Here is a 23,239-nt window from a genome sequence, read left to right on the forward strand (position 1 = left end):
TCAAACCAGTGAGTCCTAAAGGAAATCAATCCTAACTATTCATTAGGACTGATACTGAAGCTACAATACCTTGGCCACCTGATGTGAAGAGCTGACTCATTGAAAAAGAACCTAAGGCTAGGAGGGATTGGGGGCAGGAGGAGAAGGGGACAACAGAGGATGAGATGGTTGGATGGCATCACCGACTCAATGGACATGAGTCTGAGCTAGCTCCACGAGACGGTGAAGGACAGGGAAGCCTGGCGTGCTGCAGTCCACAGAGCAGCAAAGAGTCAGACACGACTGAGCGACTGAACAACAACAAAGCCCTCAGGGGCCACGTGCTCCCTGTAGCTGTGGCAGGAGCTGGTGATCCAGGTGTCTTTGATCCTTGAGGTATGACTGTGCTGAGGGGCTGGTCCGGAGGTTTTGTCTTCACGGTCAAGGTGCGAGGACTGGCAATGACCTTTAGGATGGGCTCAAAGCACTGGGTCTTGGCGTCAGAAAGGCCTCCAGGGCTGGGAACTCCAGCCAGGATCTTCGGGGGTGAGGCCTGGGGTTGCTCGGAAGTATCTCAGGGACTCTGCAAACCCCTGGGCATGGCTCAGTCCTGTGCCCACCACACAGATGGACAGCCTGACGCCTGGGAGCAGGATGGATGGCAGGAAGTCTGTGCGGCCCTGGAACCCAGGCCTCCAGCCTTCTAGGCCACCAGGGGTAGGATAGGAGCAGGCAAGAGGCAGCCGCCAGCTCTGTGGACCTCTTGCTGGCGCTGACCTCAGCCAGCTGCACCCTGCCCGCTTGGAGGGGCACTTCCGCCCCCTGGTGGCAAAGGCTGGTGCTCCCCACAGCAGGCTGGGACTGTCCCTCCAGTTTGCTGGGGAATCCCACCGGCCAGCACTCTGCACCCTGGGGGCCTGGACAGCTGGGAGGGGCCTCACCCAGGCATAGAGAACCCTGAGGGGAATGCCTGGCGCGTGTCTCCTTTCTCTGAGATGGGCAAGACCCCCATGCTGAGGGGAGGTGGGACGAGACCATTCACACGGTCGTGCGATGCACGCCAAAGGGTGGCTTACTGCTGGCTGTGACAGTTGCAGAAAGAGACTGGAGTCAGGGCTGAGCCCCCATCACCCACGGTGACGCCAGCATCACTTGGCGATTAGACTGGTCATCTCCGAAGGCTTTGCAATGTGATGGTTCTCAGCGACTGTCCCAAGGCTGGACAACCAGTCCTCAGGCTGGATGGGCACCAGGCCATCAGAAGCAGCATGTACTATATAGTTCATGAGTGGGGGGACTTTCAGAGGTGCCCCTGTGCCCAGCCTGGGGTGGGGGCACCACGACCAGAGGTGGGTGGGTCCTGCCCTCAAGGTTGTTGTTGGGTCACTAAGTCATGTCCCACTCTTTGCGACTCCATGGACTGCAGCATGCCAGACTCCCCTTCACTATCTCCTGGAGTTTGCTCAAATTCGTGTTCATTGAATCGGTGATGCGATCCAACATCTCAGCCTGTGCCGCCTGCTTCTCCTTTTGCCTTCAGTCTTCAGACTTGGGAGCTTTTCTCTCTGGCTTCACTGTTGTCGCTGTTCAATTGCTCAGTTGTGTCCGATTCTTTGCGAACCCACGGACTGCAGCACTCCAGGCTTTCCTGTAATTCAGCATCTCCCAGAATTTCCTCAAACTCATGTCCACTGAGTCGGTGATGCCATCCAACCATCTCATCCTCTGTCGCCCTCTTCTCCTCCCGCCTTCAATCTTTCCCAGCATCAGAGTCTTTTCCAATGAGTCGGCTCTTCACATCAGGTGGCCGAAGTATTGGAGCTTCAGCTTCAGTCCTTCCGATGAATATTAAGGGTTGGTTTCCTTTAGGATGGAGTGATTTGATCTCCTTGCAGTCCAAGATGCTCCAGGGAAAAGTGTCCCTTCTGGTGGTTTCAGAGTCAGTACCGACTATTATTACCCCGTTTCAGAGATGGAGACAGAGAAGGTGAGTGGGGGTGAGCTGCCTGCTTAAGCTGTCAGCTAAGAAGCGTGGGGGCAGGGATGCTGTGCTGCTAGGGGGACAAAGCCCACCTCCCCAGTGCTTTAAAAGCGCTGGAGACATTTATTGAGCACCTACTGCATGCCTGGCACTAGGCGCTGGGAACACAGCAGGGGACAAAAAAGCCAGGGTCTCTGCCGTCGGGGGAGCTCACCATCCCCTCCGAGCTCTGCCATCTGCCATCTCCTGACATGTTCACGGTCCCCTCGAGCCTTCTCTCTGCCAGCAGAGCTCCCGCCCCACCCCGCTGCCACCAGGACCCACCTGGAGCCCCCTTCCCCAGACTAGTGGCCTCTTCCCTCTGCTCTCAGAACCCTCCCCTCCTCCTTCTGGATCTGGATCCCAGGCCTGGAGTTGGGTGGGGGCGGGCGTTCTGACCAGGAGACGTCCCTGTTCTTAGATCCCCAAACGGCACCCACTAGAGGCTCTGTCAAGCCTCAGGTTCCCATCTTCAACAACTGGTTCTCCAGGTCTCTCCCAGGACAGTGTTGTGCAGCTCTTGTTGTTATTCAGTCACTCAGTCATGTCGAACTCTTTGCGACCCCAAGGACTGCAGTGCGCCAGGCTTCCCTGGCCTTCAGTATCTCTGGGAGTTTGCTCAAACTCTTGTCTGTTGAGTCGGCGATGCCATCCAACCATCTCATCCTCTGCCGCCCCCTTCTCCTTTTGCCCTCCATCTTTCCCAGCATCAGGGCCTTTTCCAATGAGTGGGCTCTTCGCATCAGGTGGCCAAAGTATCGGAGTTTTGGGTTTTTTGTGGAACCCTGATTCTGGTCTATAGATAGGTCCCTGGTGGTACAGTTAGGAGAGCAAAGCAGGAGAGATTCCAGGCTTCCCAGTCCTCCAAACTGGGTCTGCTGCCCACTCAGCCGCCTCCCCTGCAAGCCCCTATGCCCCCAAGTCTCGGGCTCCCCAGTGGAATGTCCCTCCCAGGGTGAGCGGGAGGATTGAATGAGCCTCCATAACTATAAGGAAGTCAGTTTCAGTCTGTGGCAATTGGTGAAGGCAGCCCTGAGACACCAGGGCATCGCCTTCTCCAGACAGAGCCTGCACCCTGGCCCACCCAGACCCCGGCTTTGACCTCTGCATCCGGGAAACCTCACAGCCAAATGTGGCAAGGTCGGGCCCCAACACCCAGCAAAGCGGAGACGCGTTCGTCCCCTACTCCCGGCTTGTCTAACAGGAGCACACAGACTCTAGGAGACAGGAGGTGACAGGTAACTTCTGGCCAAGGCATCGTGGCTTCTGAACGCCAACAAAGCAGGGGGCCGCTCTGCCTTTCTCAACCTGGATAAATGCAGCTCCGAGCCACATCCCCACTGTGTAGCCAGGTGGACCAGGGCCACGCCGGGCAGAGCTGGGTGGATTGGGCTTGATGTCCAGTTTTCTCTCCTCCCCAGGCACTTTCCTGGCCAGCAGCCTTTTCTTAGAAGAATCCTTGGAAAGAGTAAGGACTGCGCAGGCAACCGGAGCTCAGACTAATGATGGGAAGCCCAGGAGAGGAGCCTGGGATCGTGGACCAGGGTGGGGGGGGGTGGGGGCTCCAAAAGGGTCTCTTCACTTACTTCTTCCAGGAATGAATAGTTCCAGGGTGGTGAAGGTCAGTGGCGGGGGGAGAGCCTGTGTCCTTGACTTTGTAAATAAAGCCCACAGAGCCCAATGAGGAGGCAATGGCGGTGGGTCAGCTGGACTCTGCCGACTCTTAAGGCCTTGCTCCCAGGGGAGGGGGAATCCACCCCACCCACCATCCTCCTGCTTCTGCAGGGACGTGGCTCTGTCCACCAGGTGATACATTTAACGCAGGAGAAGCTGCTGCTGAGATTCGCTGGGAGGTGTGAAGGGGAGCCCCCCACCCTTCCAGCAACAGGGACCCCTTACTGAGGGCTGGCCCTGGCTGGGCTGGCCCACGGTCCCCAGCTGGGGACCTGATTCTCTGCCAGCAGAGTGGTCTGATTCCCCCACCACAGTGGACATGGAGGCCCCAGGTCCTGATGTCACCTGGCCAATCATAGGCCAGGATGGACGCTGGAGTCCCCATTCCAGTCCTGGCTTCCTTCATAATGGGCTGTGGACTGAACACTGGCCTGTTCCTGGGAGAGGCTGGGACCCTCCTCACGCAAAGCCTGGGCAGGTAGCGCCCCTCCCCCACTGACCCCCGGCCCCTACTGTCCAGCTCCCCCCCTGCTGGATCAGCAAGCACAGGTCCGGCCCCTGCTCCTGGAACCTGCCCACCTCTGGGCCCTGAAGGCCTGAGGACTCCAGACTTCACCACCTCCCCTTCCCCTGACCTGGCCTCCTGGCCTCTCAGTCTACAGGACTCCACCCCACCGCTGGCCGATCGAGCCACTCTGCCACCCAGACATAACCTACCCATCGGCTCCGAGGCTTCCGCGGAGGCCCCAGCCTGCGGGATGAGCTCCAAATTTCCAGCGAGGTGGCCAAGACTCCTACAGACCACGGCCGCTGCTCCTCGGTCTCCACTGCAACTCCTACGAAGCCCCTCCAGGCCCCCTCCTGCAGCACCCCCCCCCCCAACCCGCTAGGAGACAAAGCAACCACTGTTCCCAGTCTTTCTGCCCGCTTCCCACCTCCGGGCCTCTACCCAGCCTCTGCCCTAGGCCTGGGTGCCCCTGTCCCTTCCCTCCAACTCATCTCTTGTACAGTGATTATATTAATAGTAAAAGGCAGGAGAGGGCCGTGATTTGGAGTGTGGACTCTGGAGCCAGCCGGCCTGGGCTGGATGGTGGCTTTACCGGTTAACAGCTGACTGTCTTGAGCTGATCACCTCTCCTCTCTTTAACTGTGCCTTGGTTTCCTCATCTGTAAGACGAATCAGAAGAACACCTTCCCCCACAGGGATCCCAAGACTGTAAATGCATTCAATGATGTCAGAGGCTCAGGGTGGGCCTGGTGCACAGTAGGTGGTCATCAACATTAGCAGTCATCACCAGCTGGCCTCTTGCTCTCCATGCCCATTCCTCCAGTGTCCCCTGGATCCCAGGCCCCCAGGATCTTTCTCCCCTCAACCCAGCTCAGCCAACAATCCCCAGGCTGCCCCCCGCCTCTCCTTGTGAGGATCTCGGGACTGGGCCTGCCTCCTCCATCAGACGCCCCCCGAGACTGAGGCTCCTCCAGGCAGAGGAGCAAATGCCCAGCGGACACCGACGAAGACTTCCCTCTAGACCTAGCTTTAATCAGTCTCCTTGGAGCTCTCTGCTGGACGAGGGCTGACCTTGGGCTCCACTCGCTGTCCTTGCAGAATCCACTTTGAGCAAGAATTCTGAGTCAGTTTAGTGAAAAACCCCCACCCCTGCTATCTGAGCTCCCTGTGTCTCACCACTTGGCTGGCCTTCAGCTAGAATTCAGTGGAGTGGGTCAACAACAGTCCCCCTTCCCCCGATGTCTCCTCTTCCAGCTTTCCCATCCACTGACCCTCACCCTGCTCCTTGGCTACAAACCCCCACTTGTCCTTGTTCACGATACACTGCGCTCAGTCGCTCAGTCGTACCCAAGTCTCTGCGACCCCATGGACTGCAGCCCACTAGGCTCCTCTGTCCATGGGATTTCCCAGGCAAGAACACTGGAGTGGGTTGCCATTTCCTCCTCCAGGGGATCTTCCCGACTCAGGGATCGAGCCCATGACTCCTGCTTGGCAGGTAGATTCTTGACCACTGAGCTACCTGCGAAGACTTGCTGGAGCGGGAGTCAGGTCCAGTCACTTCCCTCACCGCTGCAAGACTCGATCTGAGATTCAGAAATGCAAAGAACTTTGAAAACTCAGATGTTTGTCAGGGCTCATTTAGCCACAAAACCTGATCTGACCAGAAGTAAGGCTATTTAGAGTCTCTGTCTATCTGACGTGGTGGAGATCTTGTGCAAAAACATTCCCCAGGATGCTGCCCTGATGCCTTCCACAGGGCAGTGACAGCCTGCGTCATCATTCAAAAATAACTGGAATTCCGCCGTTACATCTGGCCCTGAGCGTGTTGGCCAGATAAGGGCTGGGGGATTTGCACAGACGCAAGATGAGTCAGAGCTGGCAGGTATGTGGCTGAGCCAGATTCCATCAGACTCCAAAGATGGCCTGTAACTCAGTAGGAGAACTAGACACAGGTATATATAGGCTCTGAAAGTACCTGGGAAGAAGTAGTGATATATGGAGAATATGGTTACTATTTTGCATTCACCACTTAAAAGTCAATTTAGGGAACTGCACAACCTGAAAACTCCTCCCTACGTATCCCCTAGAAATGCTGCATAAAAAATTATACACGTCTAAATGCAGAGCTGAGCTTGTAAAAAAGTGAGGATAATCAACCACAGGCCAGAATGATAATAATATTAGTATTATCAATAAGAGATTCCTTATCAGTATCTTTATACCATATCTGATATTAATTTACATAATTAATCTAATAATTATTATATAATTAAAATAATAGTTAGATAGCATCACTGACTCAATGGACATGAGTTTGAGCAATCAGTGGGAGATACCGAAGGACAGGGAAGCCTGGCGTGCTTCAGTCCGTGGGATCGCAAAGAGTCAGACACAACTTAGCGACTGAACAACAGCAATATTAATTTTACTGAAGGCCAGCATAGTGCTTGCAATATACAATAATTCGATATGGAGTGATCTCAAGAATCTTAACAGAAACCTCATTTAACATGGAGCCAGGAGGCCAGAAGGGGGAGCCCTCACATCCTAGTACTCCCGGTCAGTCGCAGACCCAACAGTAAGAGACAGACCTTCGCATTTCCAACAGGAAGGTTACTACTCTACTACCCAGCTGGAGGAAGGAAGAATTTCTCCTTGCCTGGCAACAGCCCAGCCAATGAGAGACTGGGACAATTCAGCCAACGAAAAGCCACTACACTTGGAACTCCCCGTTTCCTCCAATGGACTCTTTTGTTTATAACAGCCTCTCCAAACTCCCCTTCTCTCTTATAAAAGAATGGTACCCTGGACTTGCCTGTGGTTTGCCATAGGTTGCACAAACTGAATTGCAATTCTTTGCTATTCCCGAATACACCTATTTTTGCTTGCAAAACAACAGGTGTTCTACTGTTTTCTGTCAACACCCTCTAGCGCTTGCAGCAACTCCAGCTCTCTGCTGTCCCCATTTCACCGCTGAAGAAACAGTAGATCTCATGCTGGTGGAGCTGGGATTCAAGCCCAGGCAGTCCAGCTCCAGAGTCTGCATTCTTCACTACTATACTCTGAGAGTTGTGCTCTAATTAGCAAAACAGTTAAATCACAGGAAAAGACTGTCAACTAAAAACCCAGATGTTAAATGAAGGTGTGGCAGCCTTGTGGGGGTAGGGAGAGGGGGGCTTCCCTGGTGGCTCAGATGGTAAAGAATCGGCCTGCAATGCAGGAGACCCGGCTTGGATACCTGGGTCGGGAAGATCCCCTGGAGAAGGGCATGGCCACCCACTAGTGTTCTTGCCTGGAGACTCCACGTGGACAGAGGAGTCTCTGGAGGCGGGCTCCAGTCCACGGGGTCGCAGAGTCAGACATGACTGAGTGATTAACACTTTCACACGCTGAGACAGAGAGGTGAAAACCAGCAGCTGGGAGATGCAACGCCAGCAAGGAGGACGACGGAAGGCGCAACTGAGTCCTTCACAGAAAGCCAGAGGTCTCGGGGGCGGCACCCCTAATAAACAGGCAGCTGGGACAAAGATCTGCCTGGTGACGGAGAGGACAAGAAAACTTGTCTCTGACCACCTGAACTTGAGGCAGGGAAAATGCCTAAACATCTCCTGAAAATCTGTAGTCAAGGGTCTGCCTTCAGACTGGGGTGGGTTAGGCGGGTGGCGAGAGCCTAAACTGATCAGCATAGAAGTGGCCCCAGGCTGTGCTAGCCCCAGGCTTCTAGCAGAGTGACCACAAAGCTGCTCTGGAGGGGCAGGTGCACAAGCCAGGGCTCCGGGGTTTCCACGGATAAAGCCTGGATGGAAGTAACCTCATGACCCAAATTATACAACACACAGGGAAACAGGCCACCACGAGGCAAGGAAAGCCAACACACAATGTCGGGGTGAAATTCCTAGAGCTTCAGCCAAGAAACTATTGGAAAGACTGTAACACGAATTTAACATAATCAAAGACAAAAGAAAGCAGGAATAAGACACAATGTCATAAAATTCGGGGCTGTTGCTGAAGCTCCAAAACTTTGCCACCTGATGCAAAGACCTGACTCACTGGAAAAGACCCTGATGCTGGGCAAGACTGAAGGCCAAAGGAGAAGGGGGCGGCAGAGGATGAGATGGTTAGGCGGCATCATCAACTCAATGGACGTGAATTTGAGCAAACTCCAGGAGATAGTGGAGGACAAAGAAGCAGGCAAAGAGTCAGACACAACTCAGCTACTGAACAACAACAGCAGCAGCAACCCACTTAGTGGGCGCCTCCCCAGGTGTAAAATGGAACGGAGACACCTACACCACCTCAGCGCTGACTTCCCTGTCCTGCCCTGCGTTCTGCAGTCACTGTAAGAGTGCCCACCAACTCAAGGGCCTGGCGTGTCTAGGAGGGTATTAGATACCAAGGCCCACTTCTGTCTGGGTCACGCTGAAAACATCTGAGTCTGTATGGAAGAGACAACTTCACAGTAAATTTGAGCTTTCTGCTGCTCCATGCCTAACAAAAGCCCAGTTGCGAGAAATAATATTCATGAGCTTGGTCCAGAAGACACATTCTCCTCCATCACCCCAGATCAGAGCTTGTCAAGACAGGGTCCTGGAGCTTTCCAGGATCTGTGAAGCCCTGAAACTGCATCCCTCCTGAATGTGAGTGTGCCTTTTACTGGAAGGGTGTGGGGAGAGAGAGGTGGTGTTCACAGGCTTCTCTGAAAGGGCTGAGATCCCCTCTTAAGGCAAAGCCAAGGAGTGAGCATGGCCCATCATATGGAGCATCTCTGTTACCCAAAGATTTGGAATGGAGGCAGGAAAACAATTGGTTTTTGGTTTTTTTTGGCCAGGCTGTGTGGCATGTGGGAACTTAGTTCCCTGACCAGGGATTGAACCCGCACCCCCTGCAGTGGAAGTGCAAGAGTCTTAACCACTGGGCCACCAGGGACATCCTGAAAAAAGGAGAGGGAAGCCTGGTGTGCTGCAGTCCATGGAGCGGCAAAGACTCAGACACGACTTGGCAACTGACCAACACTACCACGTGGCTCAGTGACAGACTTGAGGTGAAATTCTCATGGATTTTGAAGATAACACATGAAACTTCCGTCATCTCAAGGTCATGAACCTCACAGAGTCCTTGCAGACCAGCTGGGGGGGTCCCTCTCCGTCTCCCCTGCAGTTAGGAGAGCCTGAGCGTCCAGCTCCAGACACTCAGTCCTTGGATACAGCCGGACAACAGGAGCACTGAGATGCTGCTCACAACATCAAACAGGGAGCCCTTTACAAGGGTTTCTAGGAGGATTGTCGCTTCAGTTTCATTGCCAGGAAAGGCTCTGTTTTCATCTTAAGGGCATTATAAAACTAGTGAGTGATCCTTTTTCCCTCTGTGCTTTGGTTGCCAGGAAGCTCACAGTAAAAAGCTCACAGTCCCTGCTCATATAGGGACTTGCTTGGTGGTCCAGTGGTTAGGACTCAGTGCTTCCACTGAAGGAGGCCTAGATTCAATCCCTGGTCAGGAAACTAAGATCCTGCAGGCCACTGGGCGTGGCCAAAAAAAAAAAAAAAAATCAGTCCACACCTCTCATGTGACCTCTTGGTACGTTTTTTGTTTTTTAATCCAGGAACATCTTGATAATGATGATAGCCATAACACAACCACAGGCATTATGAGCACTTTCTAACAGCCAGGCACAGCCCTGAGGGATGCAAATGTACAGTCCTGCTGGCCCAATACCCTCTCATGCAGGCTCTGCTGCTCCTGCTTCACGGACAGGGCTGATGAAGCTGCAGGGGTGCTGGTGGTCCCTGTGATACAGGAGGGGTGAGATCAGGGCAGTGGGGCATCAGACAGGGCATCTTCCCTGTGACCCGCACAGCAGGGTGGCAGCCGCCATCAGACTCCGCTTCCTGGGGAGGGACTGGGGGTTGGGGTGGACGGGGTGGAGGGGAGCAAGGGGCTCGGAGAATTCCACTCCCAGAGGTGTCTGGAGGGAAGGGACACTTGTCCCAGGGCCCTGGGGTCCCTGAGTCTTCCGCCCTCCTTTACACTCCCCTCCCGCGTCTGCAGTTCCTATACGTTCCCGGTCGATGAACTTGGTTTAAGTTTGGCGACCAACACAAGCAGCTCAGAAAGGCCATTTAACAAAACCCACCTGGCCCTCCTTGCCTGCAAGAAAAGCCGGTCAATACTGTAAACACGCGAGGAAGTAAGAGAAGGGGCTTTCCGACAAAGGATGCTGGGTGGCCTGGCTCCAACGCTGCCTCCCAGGCCTTCTGCACGCACCCTGTCTCCCAGGAAGTCAGGCCCAAAGGTCCCCAGAGTTTATGTAGCCCATCTGTCCATTTTATAGACAGAAAGACCGAGGCCTCGAGAAGGGGGTGGGGCATGCAGGGTCACTCACAGAGCAGGGACATCCTGACGCGTGGTGAAAAGGCTTGAATACTGAGGTCCTACTGGGTCCTACCCCCTCCCTCCTGGGGCAGCCCACCCAGGTCAGAATTCCCACCCTCATTTTTCCAAGGAGGAAATTGTGGCCCCAGGGGGACAGACCTGCCCAGCTGCATGGCAGGCAAGCGGAAGTGCTGAGACTGAGCCCAGCTGTGACCTGGAGGCCACACGCCTCACACTGCCACTCTGGAGGGACCCCCACCCCTCTGTCAAGTCATTAGTAATCGTGAGCACCAACGCAGGCCAGAGCCTGTCCCCAGAGGCTGCCATGTTCCCCCTTCCCTGGAGAGTCACAGGAGGCCAGTAACAGAGGAGGCAACGGGTGGAAGGTTCTGGGACCCCTGAGGACCCTGACGGCCTTGGGGAGCTCTGACGAACTACCAGAGGCAGTGACATTTTAAACAGGCCTGGAGGCATGACCTCACGCAGCAGGGCCAGGCTGGGGTGCAGACTGGGTGGCAGGAATTGGGCTGACCACGGCGTCCATGAGAACGCCAGCTGAGCCATTGGCAGGGGAAGGGCCCTGTGCTCAGAGGGGCTCTGGGCTCTGGAGGGGACAGCGCACGGCCCCATGGACAGGGCAAAGGCAGGAGGCGGCCTTCTGGGTGGGGGTGTTGTGTGTGGGCTATGGCTGGTGCTCAGATGGGCAAGGTCTCTCTCCAGGCCGAGGCGGAGGGGCATCACAGGGGCAGGAATGCAACATACAGAACAGAGGATGGAGATGAAGCCTGGAGAGGCGGGAGCCAAAGCTCCAGGGGCTGCGAGGACCGTGGGCACCACAGTGTCGCCTTGGGGTGCGAGAGGGGGTTGGGAGGGGAAGGTTTCAGGAAGGACCCCGGGGTGAGTCTTGAGTTGCCCAGGTATTCTATAGAGTGACTACCCTTCTCATGCCCAAAATCTGGACCATCCAGTAAGGACCTGAGCTCGGGATTCCTGCCCCGAGTTCCTACTCTGCTTTCCCCGGGCGGGGGGCACTTAGAGTTGAGCCTGAGAAAAGTCAGTGTCCCCTCCACCCTGAGCCACAGGGGTGCCCTCCACCATCCTCTGTCCTGCTTGCCTGTGACCAGGGACGGGGGCTGGCCCCCGACGCCCCCCATTTCTGGGATCTGTAAGTAATCAATCTTGTGACTTGGCTGTCTCAGTGTGAGCGTATTGAAACCGCGGCGTCAGGGGTCCCAGGCCTCGGCTAGATGACTTGCCAGCCACACTAGGGTCAGGGAAGGGCCTCCCCATGAGTCCGCAGGTCGCCCAAGTGACCGGCCTAGGCAGGGGGGCACAGCCCGAGGGGGCCGGGCCGGAGCGGGCACAGGGACTCGGTGCCCTGGCGTCTACGCCTCTTGGCAGCCTCCTGTGGGGTGCTGGGTGTGGGAGGGCGGCCCTGCCCAGCCCCTGGCCTGACCCCCGAGCGGCTCCTCACTCAGGTCTTGGCAGTTTCTGGTTTTGAGTCACAGATGCCCGGGCTCTTTCTCTGTGGTTCCTTGTGTGGGTGGCAGAGGGGGTGGGGACTGAGGTGAGAAGTCCGCCTGGGAGGGAGACTGCTGCCTCCACTGCACGCTGCCTGGCGCCTCCTGCACTGGCTGGGCCCTCGGGATTTCCCCAGACTTGGGGGCAGGGGACAGGAGGGGGCTCTCCTGGGCTCCGCCGCAGGGATGAGACAACAGGGAAGCAGCCAGTCACAAGTTCCCAGCCCCTCCCAGGGAGGCTGTCAGCTCAGGGGTTGTCTGAAGGCAGGGGAAGGGAGCCAGGAGACCCTGCAGCCTCCCGAACAAATGAAAGCAGACGTCAACGTCCTAGAGGAAGGTGCAGTCCTCAAAGGCCAGGTCCAGTTCATGTCCACATGCTTGCCCTTCACTGTCTGGGATAACTTTCCCAAAGCCTGGTCTGGTTGGCCAACTCCTATGCATCCTGCAAAACCCTGCTCAGAGTGACCTCCCCCACCAACGTCTTCTCCATAAGCCCCACCCCACCACACACAAGTGTGTTTGAAAGGCAGTACTGTCCAGGCCACCTGCTGCAGTGGTACATTCCCCAGAGGCTCAGAGAGCGAGATCCCTCACTAATTAAGGACAGACTCCTGCCTCCTTCCTTAGCTGGTTCCTGCAGTTCCAATCTGGCTAGCAGTTCAGTACTCTCCACATAGCAGGCCTGTCTGCACAACACTCCCGGGTTAAGGCGGGGTTGGCAGCTCTCTTCACTGAGGACACGGAGGCACACAACTTGTCAAAGGCCATCTGCACGTTCCTCCTTTCCGCCCAGTAAGCACTTCTTGAGAATCTAATACACACATACCAGCCCCCGAGCCAAGCGCGCGATCTGAACTTGACCTTTGGCGGCCTCAGTGTCTACCTGGCCTCGTAACTGCTCCGGGAGGAAGCTAGGCTGTGGGGGAGGGAGGGAAGTTGTCTTCCCTCTTCAGCGGGGACCGAGGCCCACACTGGGCACGCGGCCAGGCCCCTGGAGGGGGCAGGCAGCCTGCACTGGCTCCTCTGCCTGCCTTGTTCACCCCACTGAAACCCCCAGGGAGCAGGGGACCCTCACCCTTTCCTGGTGGAAGCAACGGAGGAAAAAGGTGGGCCCTGGCTGGGGCCTGGGCGGGCCTCTCTCTCTCCCCTTCTCCCCTCTTGCCCACCTATGGGTGCCTACAGCACCTGCCAGAGCTTCCTGTGTCAGCAAACACGCAGGGAGGAAACTCATCTGAGCTCAGCGACACCCCCCACACCCACCCCGCCCAGCACCAAGGCCTGCAGCCGACAGACCAAGGTGATGGCTGGTGACCTTGACCATCAGTACGGAGGCCTTTCCTCCGTATTGGCTGGTTCTTCTCTGTACCTTTAGGCAGCGCAGAGAGCATCTTACCTGCACTGGCCCTGCCCCCACTGTGGCTCAGTGGGCCCCGTGTTCCCTCCTGCCTCAGCTGGCTGGACCCAGAGCATTCACAGGCGGCTCCCTCTCTGACCCGCCTGCCTTGTTTCTGCCCCCGGGGCACACTGCCCACACTCCCTCGGGTCCACACCTGGGGTGGTCCGAGCTGACGTCCTTTTGGCTGCTTGAAGCTCGTTCCCGTCAGTCTTGGGACATCAAACTCATGTCCCATTTCTGTGGGTTCTCCTGAGAGCCCTGTCCCCAAGGTGCCTCCCGTGCTTACGTCTGTCCCCCTAACTTGCCACCCTGGGCGATGCTCCAACCACAGACAACAGAAATTGTGGACCCAGTGAATGTCAAGGGCTGGACTTAACAATTAGCTCTACGAAGGGCGCTCACTTAGTCCAAGAGGTCACGTTCTAATCCCCACCCTACAAATGACAAACTGGAAGCCCAGTGACGAGCAAGGGCTGCAGGAGAGAGGCCAGCCGTTCCAAGCTGGGCTCTGGGGACAAACAGACCTAGATCTGAAGCTTGGTCACTTACTGCATTTGGCCTCAGTTTCCCCATTCTGTAAAGTGGGGCCACAGCCGGGCCAGCCCCCTAGGGTCCCTGTAGAGGTAAGGGTCACAGGGGCTCCTTAGTGCACCGTGCCTCCCCTCGTGGGGCAGGGGGGTGGCCGGCGGGTGGACCCCCAGGGGAGGCAGCCAACTGTAACTCTAACAGGGGCACACGCCCTCCCCTGTCCCCATCACTCAGGGTCTGGTCCAGCCCCTCGCCGCGTCTCTCACCATCCTCACCTCACCCTTGTCCAGGTTTCCAGCCAAACAGCCCTCCCAGCCCCAGTGCACCTGCCTCCCTAGCAACTCCCCTGCACCACCACCCCCGGCAAGGTTCCAACTTCACAAGGCTCTTTAAGCTCCTGCTGGAAAATGGCCTCCTCCTCCAGGAAGCCTTTCTGACTGCCCTGCGTCCACTCCAGGCATGGCCAGGTGCTTCCTCTAGGCTTCCCTTTGTGACAGCTCCATCACACCCTGGGTCTGAGTCCCGGCAGCCTCCCCCATCAGACTGCGTCAGGTCAGTCTGATGACAAAGGACTAATTCTCCATCAGACTGAGTGTTCCAGCAGCAGGGGCTCTGTCGCCCTGCAGGGTTCATCACAAAGCTTTCAACATACATGTAAAGTCACTGAAAGAACTTGAGAAAACTACAAAATACATGAAATAGTTGGAAGAGGAAACGAACCACCAGAGAAAGTTACTGCCCTCATCTCGGTGCATTTCCTTCCAGTCTTTTTTTTTTGCTGGGCTGTAAGCGTTGGATACCACCGTGAGCACCCTATAAACGCAAGCCTGCCTGCTTCTCTTCCATGAATAAAAGCTGGGCTTGCAGAATGGACCTGAGGCCTGACGGAGGGACTGAGTCTCTTGGGGTCATGCAGCTCCAACAGGAGGGGCCCAGCCCTCTTGACCCCCAGGGCTCTGCACACCCTGCCCCACAAGTCTCAGTCCCGAAGTCCTTATTACCTGCTGTCTATCATCTGTGAAGACCAGGACAACGGGGGTCCCCACAGAAACACAGCGAGTTCACACGTGGAGCACATCTTACAGATTTGCTACTGCCTCTTACGACACATTCCTATAACCCCAATCCAGCTGTGATGTCTGTCACTCACTCGCTTGTTCTTCAGACACTCCTCGGGTATGCCAGCCGTAAGCTGAGCCCTGGGACCCAGAGATGAATCAAGCAGAATTCTGCCCTTGGAGCCCCAGGCTGGCAGGAAGGAGCCTGGGGAACAGGTCCAGTGCTGGATCAAAGACAGGAGCAAAGATTCCAGGGCACGGGGGCAGAGGAGGGGTGTCTACCCACTCTGCCTGGAGTGGACGCAGCGCAGTCAGAAGGGCTTCCTGGAGGAGGAGGGCATCTTCCAGAAGGAGCTTAAAGAGCCAAGAAAAGCCCCCAGTGAAGAACGGAGGAAAAGAATTCCAGACAGAAGAAAGACAGGAGACAGTCTAGAGGGGAAGGTGGACAGCAAATAAGAATATGAGATGACCTCTGGGCAGTGACCCTGGAGGAGCGACCCAGGGGATGGCTCCAGCCACCCACGGGGCTCCCTCCCACAGCTGCGGGCAGCGAGTGTGGCTCCAGGGGCCAGTATTCTTCAGAACTAGGCTTGGAAGAATCTTCCACCTTCAACCTTCGGATCTGCAAGGGCCCGGGGCGCTGGCTATGGGCTATTTCCTGGGAGAACCAGCCGCAAGGCCTGCTGGGATCTCTCTGGAAACCAGACCCATCCCAAAGGCCAATGAATGCTGTCAGGCCAACGTGAAGATGTGATGGACCACAAGGACACAGGTGCGATCCTCGCTTGAGAAAGCAGGGTGCCCCCCACCCCCTTCACACATGGGAGACGTAGGCTCAGAGAGGCGGAGAACCCGCCAGAGGTCACACAGCACGCAAGCAAGCAGTACGTGGGCCCAGGCCCAGAATCCAACTCTCTCTGGCTCCAAGGGGGGCCCCCACCACAGCCTCAGTGTCCCCCACTGGTCCCCAGGCCTGGCCACCACACCCAGAATGCATTTTATGAACGAGCGAACAAAAGAATCCGAAAGCCCTGTCCTTCTGCCCACAGCAAGCAGGAGCCATCTGCTACTGGTTTTTGTTGGTGCTGTTATTCTGCAAATGAAAAGCACAAACCCGAAGTCACAGCGCGGTGTCACCTAGGGGTGGGCAGAGCACCCAGGCCCTGGCGCGGGGCTGGATCGGAGTCCGGCACCTCGGGGGAGAGATCGAACAGCCAAGGGCTGAATCTGTGCTCGGCCACCCTCTGCCTGAGACCCGCCCCGTTGCATCCCTGCTCTGTGCCTCGGGGTCTCTGTCACTAAACAGGGGTGCCAGGGACCTACCTCACCAGGGGCGGTGAGGACTGAGGAGCTGGGGTCCCGTAGGGGTGGGTGCAGGGGGACCCCGTCCGGCTGGCCGCCTCTGCCCGTGACCCTGGCCGCCGAATGAGCTCTAAATCTCTCAGCCCTAACCTTCCTGGATGCCCGGGGCCCTGTGGGCAGCTGAATGGCTTACGTATTATGAGGCCTGCATGTGGCCAAAGGGCAGAGGGGCTGAGGAGGGCGCGGGCAGGCGACTCACAGGGCTCCCCCGTGACTCAGCAGAACTCCACGAGGCAGCAGGCCCGGGGTGAGCCGCCCCCAGGCGTACCCTGTGCGGGGAAGCCTGGCCGCCGGCATCTCTGATAAATATTTTATCACTGCTCACAGAGCAGGCCCCAGGAAGGTGCCTGCAGCCTCCGATCCCGCAGAGCACCCGTTCCTGCCCGGACAGAAGGACGTGGCTGGGTGAGGAGTGCAGGCGGGGTCAGGAGCCCAGACGGCTAGCTCATTCCCCACCTGGTGTCATGTCAGGTCAGCTCAACTCAGCAGATGCACCCCCCACAGCCCGAGCCTTACTCACACTCTGCTCCCCACTGTGCTGGGTGCTGGGCTCCGCCCTGCCCTAGAGAGCTCCGAGGGTCCTCTGCAGCACCCCCAGAACACCAGCACTCTACCCCTCAGGCTGGGTCAGACGGCCCATGCTGCCGGCCACTGCCACTGCCGCCTCCTCCAGGAAGTATTCCTGGCTCTCTTCTTCCCACAGTGTGGCCTTGGGCAGGGCCATCACCCTCTCTGAGCCATTTCTAAAATGGGGCTGATGATTTCCACTCATGGGGGACCAGGTGAGACTATGTAAGTGAAACATCTCCCAGCTCTTCACCCACACGGAGGGAGACTCATTCTTTTTGAAGGGGCCTGAATGTCAGGAATGAAATCAATAGATACAAAGAAGTATGTCTAGGAGTGGGAGGCAGGAAAGTACGGAGCCCGGCTCCTGCTTGCAGGGCTCCACAATTTTAACTGGGGAGATAGGACCTAAATAATAATAATAATAATAACAGCAACAGGAATAACAGCTACCATATTTCAAGACCCTGCCACTGCCAGGTAACTGACATCACAGCCCTTCGTTTACTCCTCCCAGGGGCCCTGCGAGGTGAGGTTCTTACCCCTATTTCATAGCAGAGCAGGAACCTGAGACTCAGAGAGGGGCAGGACTCTGCCCAAGGTCACACAGCTTGGCAGGACTGACCTGCTGTCCTGCTGGACTTCTGGGGCTGTGACCTCAGGGTCAAAATCTGCTTTTCACATCACTGTCCACGTGGAGACGCCACCAAAAGGGGGATGGTCCAAGTCAGATGACGAATATCCACAGGATATCATGCAGCCAGTAAATCACCACTCTTTCAACTAGTGGACTTTTGAAGGAATTGGAGGGGAAACGCTCGTAGGATTACAGTTAGTGAAAAAGAACAGGATCGGGGCTACGTGTGGTGTGATGACGTTATGGGAAAATAGTTTTACATCAAGACGTGTTTATTTAAACCAGACTGGAAACAATATACAAAATGATGATGCTCAGGGGACAGAGTTTACGGGTAAAACTGGGGCCTATTTTCCAGACTTTGTACAACACGGCTATGTGGGTTTTATAATTTAAATTTTCCTAAGAAATAGGGCTGGTCCACTGCAAGGATTTATTGGGCACCTTGTGCCCGCCCTGTGCTGAGAGTTTGCTCCTCACTCAGCCTCATATTGGTTCTGTGGGACGGACAAGATGGACAGCATCGTGAGGAAAGAAGAACCTGGAAACACCCTCTCCACCTCTCCACGGCTGGGCCTGCCAGCAGACCCAGCATGGCCAAAGTCAAGCTCAGGTTCTTCTCCCGTGTGGAGTCTCCTGTAGCAGGGACCATCACCACCACCTATTCAGGTCCTAGACTGACAATCAGCAGGAGCTCATGAGGTAGTGAGCTTCCCGTCATGGGGAAAAATCAAGCAAGGGGCTTCATGTCTCTCCACCAAGAAGTGGCCTCAGTAGCTGGTTTTCAGCCCATCTTAATCAGACCTAAAGACTTACCACCTGTGTGACCCTGGACACGATCCTGACCTCTCTGGTTTGCCCTCTCATCTGATACAATGACCTCATGAAGCCCCTGAGGGTTAAATGAGGGCAAATACAGAAGACACTTCCCAGATACCTGTCAAGGGCTATATTGACTATTATTATTTCCTGGCATTACCTATCCACCAGGGGAAGCTAAGTAGTGCAGATATAAAAATTCCCATTTCACAGGTTTGAAAACTGAGGCACAAAGAAGCCACTGCAGACTCAAACGGGTATTAAGTGGCTCTAGGCAGACTGATTTGGCTGGAGAGACTGTTTGGCAACACAAAGAAGGCCTTTAACCGGTCTAGCCGACGGCACAGAAAGCAAAACTTCAAGAACCTTCTATAGCAGGACCCCCCGCTGGGGTCGGCGAGCCCATGGCGGCAGCTCCTGACGGTGAGGCGTCTTGGTGACACTCCCTCACCTTAAGGCACGTAGCATCGTGGAAAGCGGCAAGCACACCTCAAGCCAGAGACCCTCAAGCTCAAGCCCCAGCGCTGTCTCTTGCTGCCAGGGTCTCTGGGCAGCTCTTGGCCTCTCTGGGCCATAGTTTTGCCCCTCTATTAACTGAGCATGGCCATGATTGCCTTCTGGGTTGGCTGGGATGGTGGCTGGGATGGTGGCTGGGATGGTGCTTGGGAAGACTCCGCACAGGGCCTGGCACACGGTTAAGTGCTCAGGGAATGGCCAACCCCTCCTTTGGAGGTGAGTCCACGCTTTGGAGTCAGAATCCCGGAGGGCAATACCTGTTGCTGCAACAAACCACACAGATTTGCTAGATAACCTTTTCAGAAGGCACTTGGGCCCAGCCCCTCCCCACTGGCCTCTGGGTTTGGTTGGTGGTAACGCAGTAGCAAACCTGTCCTCGGTCCCCTCTGCTCTCCCCAGAGGGTAGAAATGGGGGCCGGCATCACGCGAGGGCTTCCCCACACCAGGTACTGAGGGGCCCTGCACACGTCTCAGCCCCCATCGTCATCACGTGACCCCAGAAGTGGGCTCCAACGCCAGCATTTACACTGATACTGATAGGAGGTCCAGGCCGGGCCAGCCTGACTACAAGCCATTGTCACTGCAGAACCACGTCACTGTGCAGTCGACCACGCTGGCACAGGGCACACGGTCCTTCTGGGGCCCTTCCCTGGAGCCACGTCGTCCTCACGAGCACCCTGTGTGGCAGGCGCTGCCATCAGCTCCACTTCACAGATGAAGAAACTGAGGCACACAGAGACGTCTGGTGACTTGCTGACGTCACACAGCTGGTGAGAGGAGAGGCTGAGGTTTGAACCCAAGCAGCCTGTCTCCAGAACCCAGGTCTTCACCTGAGCTGAGTGTTCCAATCCACACTACGCAAATGAGAGCACTGAAGCTCAGAGAGGTTAGGCAACTTTCCCGCAGCCACACAGCTATAAACCGTGCCAGGTGGACCTGGCCTCCGGGTCTTTAGCCTTTGCAGCCCTCCACCGGCCCCTGCTGGCTTCTCCTCCAGGGCACCCAGGACCTTGGGCCTGGGGTCAGAGCCAAGTCTTATGGGCAGTGCCACCCAGGCTGCTCCCCTGAGACATTAGGATTCCTGAGTGACTAGAACTGTGCTCACACCAACTTCAAAGCCCCCGCCCCCCCAGGTGCTCCCCCCACTGAAGTTCAACTTTGAGACATAAAAGAGGGATGTGGTTAAAAGAAAAAAAAAAAAAGTTATACTGTCACTAGGAAGTCACCTCCTTGTTCCACTAACCCAGGTCGTTATCACAGCCCACAGTCCTAATTCACATCTCCCTACTCCAACCCTGGTTCTCCTCTGTATCCGTATCCCTCAGGGCCACCCTGGGCCTTGGGGTGAGTCCTGCCATAGGATGTCTTGACCCCGATTTTCACCCGCAGGACCACTGACAGCCCGTCTGACCCAAGAGACCCCCAACCAGTTTGTGTCTGTGGCCTCCCCTTTCCGGGTGGGTCTCTCTGCCTCCCTGGGGACCATCGCCACCAACAGGCCTGGAGGAGGCTCTGGGGAATGAAGGAACGAATGAATGACTGTTCCTGTCTCTCTGTGGGCATCTCGAGAGCTCTACTCCCCTCACAGATGTCCTGAAGATGATTTTGTTCACGTCCACGGATGCCCACCACTGGGGGCACCAGGCTGGGGCCCAGGGCTTTCTCCTTCCTCTCCCACCCGGCCCGTCCTGGGTTCTGCTCTCCTGACTCTGCCAGGGGTCGCCTGGGAGATAAACGTGCTGTCTCTCAGTGCTTGCCTTGAGCGAGAGAGCTGGCACAGGCACCCAGCCGGATGCCATTAAGTGCCGCCCGATGCCGTCCGGGCACTTCCGAGTGGCCATCCTCAGGCCCTTTCAGCCGCCCATTAGAAACCAAAACCCCATTAGCTAACAAACGTTTCTGCACAGATCACTTTCCCTGCTGATGAGAAATTACGTCCATGTGACTGTTCCCATCACCAGACAGGGAGAACAGATGAGACACAAGGAGTCCCAGCCACTTGCACGACGGCTGCCCAACCCCCCACCCCCCACATCCGAGGTGTACTTTTGCTGTGCCAGGACATGGTGCCTCTTTGGATCCCGACCACCCCCTAGGAATTGGTAATGCTGTGGTTCCCAGTTTCCAGACAAGGAACCTGAGGCCCAGAGAAGCCGAGTGACTTGCCCAGGGCCACACAGCTGGCCAGCGGGGGTCCTGGGATGCGGATCCAGGCCTGCTTGGGTTTATAGCATCTGCCTCACCTCTGTTTAAACAATGCCTCAGAACTCCAGCCCATTTGGCAGTAAAGCTGCTGAGGAGGCCCGAACCTCCTCTGATCGATCGGACCTGGGCTCAAAGAGGGCAAGTGGCTTGCCCAGGGACACAGCAAGGCCATGCCCCGAGGATGGGCTCCTCTTGGGTCCGCCCCACCGCATGCCAGGCAGAGGGAGCCATGTAACCTTGTCTGATCACCCAGTGCCACCACCCAGCGGTGCTCACACCGGCAGGTGCATCAGAAGGGGGGTGAAGCTGTAAAATGCAGATGCCTGGTGCCCCATCAGAGGTCCGGACAGGAGCCCAGGACTCAGCATTATATTAAGCACTGTCCTTAGAGAGGGTAGTCTAGAGTTGCCAGCCTCTCCTCCCAGAGCTCCAGGAAGAGTCGGGTTGGGCCTTGCAGCAGGTCTGAGCAGCCACAGGGAGCTCCCCTCCCCCTCCAGATGCAGTCCAGGGACTGGCCTCTGGGATCCCGGGGTGCAGCCCTGGTCTTGCCATGAGCATACCTAATCACCTGGACACGATGGCCGTCCCACGGGGTCCTCATGGCAGCTGCCTGCAGCTCTGACTGCCGCCCCGAGCCACGGAGGGGGAAATGGAGGTCGCTCTCAGGAAATGGCCTGGCCTAGCAGGGCTGGACCACACCCCAGGACCCGGGGACCAGGGACCCTCCCCCGCCCCAGCAAGTTCTCCCCTACCTTGGCTCCATTGGAAAAAAAAAAAATCTTAGCGGTCAGGCGCTGCTCATGCCAACCGGGTCCAGGGCATGATCTGATTTTGCCCGAGGGCAAAGGGTCCAGGGTCAGATCTGATTCTGACTGGGCACTCAAGTGCCACCTCTCAAGGGATGGGAGGTGGCTCCCAGGTGGAGGGCACAAGGCTCTACATGCTCCTGCTGGAGGCGGGGGGGGGCCCTCTGCCCTCAGACGTGCCTGCTACCCCAAGCCCACCCCCACACCTCTGCAGGCCAGCTCCCGGCAGGAAGGTGGCGGCAGGCCCCGGCCAGAGGCCAGAGGGGTGGGGCCCCGCGCTGAGCCCGGACAGGGCTCAGAAACGAGGTGTCTCCCTCCCTCGACCATCTTTGTTTGCTCTATTAAGGGGGGGGCAGTGGAAACAGAGGGGAGAGCTGCGAGGGGGAGGGGACAGTGACGGGGTGGAGTGGGGAGGGAGATCAGGAAAGAGACAGCTGGACAAGCTGCTGGACGGACATGCAGAGACCCACCCACAGAGACAGAAACTCAGAGACCGAGAAGCCGGCGGAGTGCGGCGAGGTGGGGGCGGGGGGGCGCGTCCAGAGAGAGACTTCGAGAGATGAGCTCCGAGGTCCCGGAAGACCGGGGTGGGAGAGGCTGGACCCCCAACCAAGGGGACAGCCCGACCCCCACCCCACCCCATGTCCCCGTAACCGACGCGACACGCGCGCGCGCGCGCGCGCACACGCCACTCCGGCGGCGCCGCCCGGGCCCCCCCCAACCCTCTGAGGGGCGCGCGCGCCTCCCCCGGCCCCCTCCCGCGGCGGGGGCCTCCCGGACCCATCGCCGCCGCTCACCTTGGTCCCCGCGCCGCCTCCGCCGCCGCTGCCGCCGCGCACAGCCGGAGCCCGGGGCCGGGGGAGGGGGCCGCGGTGGCCCCGCCCCGCTCCGCCCCCCGGGCCCGCGCAGGGCGCCCGACGCGGCCGCGGCCACCGGGCCGCCGGGGCCGCCGGAGGCCGGCGGGAGGCGGCCGCCTGGGCCGCGGGCACGCCCACCCACTGCGGTGGCCGGGGGGCCGGGACCCGCCGGAGCTGGGAGCCGCGAGCCGGGGGTGCCCTCCCCGGATCCCCCCATCCGGGTGCACTGCGCAGGCTGTGGGCGGCGCCCGCCGGGGAAGGGGGCGTCCCCGGCCACCCGGCGGTCCCATCGGATCTCTGGCCAGTAATCCGTCTCTTCTCGGCGCTCTCCCACGCCCACTGAGAGCCCCCTCCCCAAGCCGCAGCCTGTGCGGAGTACCGGGAGCTGAGAGGAAAGATCAGACGCTCAGATTCAGTC

The 23,239-nt window shown here is 57.4% G+C and overlaps 1 protein-coding gene across 2 annotated transcripts in view; it reads right to left on the bottom strand.

Annotated features, from left to right (window-relative positions):
* The window catches only part of PRR5 (proline rich 5), a 53,044-nt gene extending 30,247 nt beyond the window's left edge, over nucleotides 1-22,797 (bottom strand). The window contains exon 1 of one of the 2 annotated variants that reach the window (XM_027540542.1): nucleotides 22,762-22,797. Coding sequence is in view for 1 of the 2 variants with exons in the window: in XM_027540541.1 (XP_027396342.1) it covers nucleotides 21,719-21,759 (41 nt within the window). In the remaining variant the exon portion in view is untranslated. Of the gene's footprint in view, nucleotides 1-21,718; nucleotides 21,812-22,761 lie in introns of those variants that run through there. The other variant, XM_027540541.1, reaches the window with a different exon arrangement.
* Between the last annotated feature and the right edge of the window lie 442 nt (nucleotides 22,798-23,239).

Source organism: Bos indicus x Bos taurus, chromosome 5 (genome assembly GCF_003369695.1).
Source record: "Bos indicus x Bos taurus breed Angus x Brahman F1 hybrid chromosome 5, Bos_hybrid_MaternalHap_v2.0, whole genome shotgun sequence".
NCBI classification, from domain to species: Eukaryota; Metazoa; Chordata; class Mammalia; order Artiodactyla; family Bovidae; genus Bos; species Bos indicus x Bos taurus.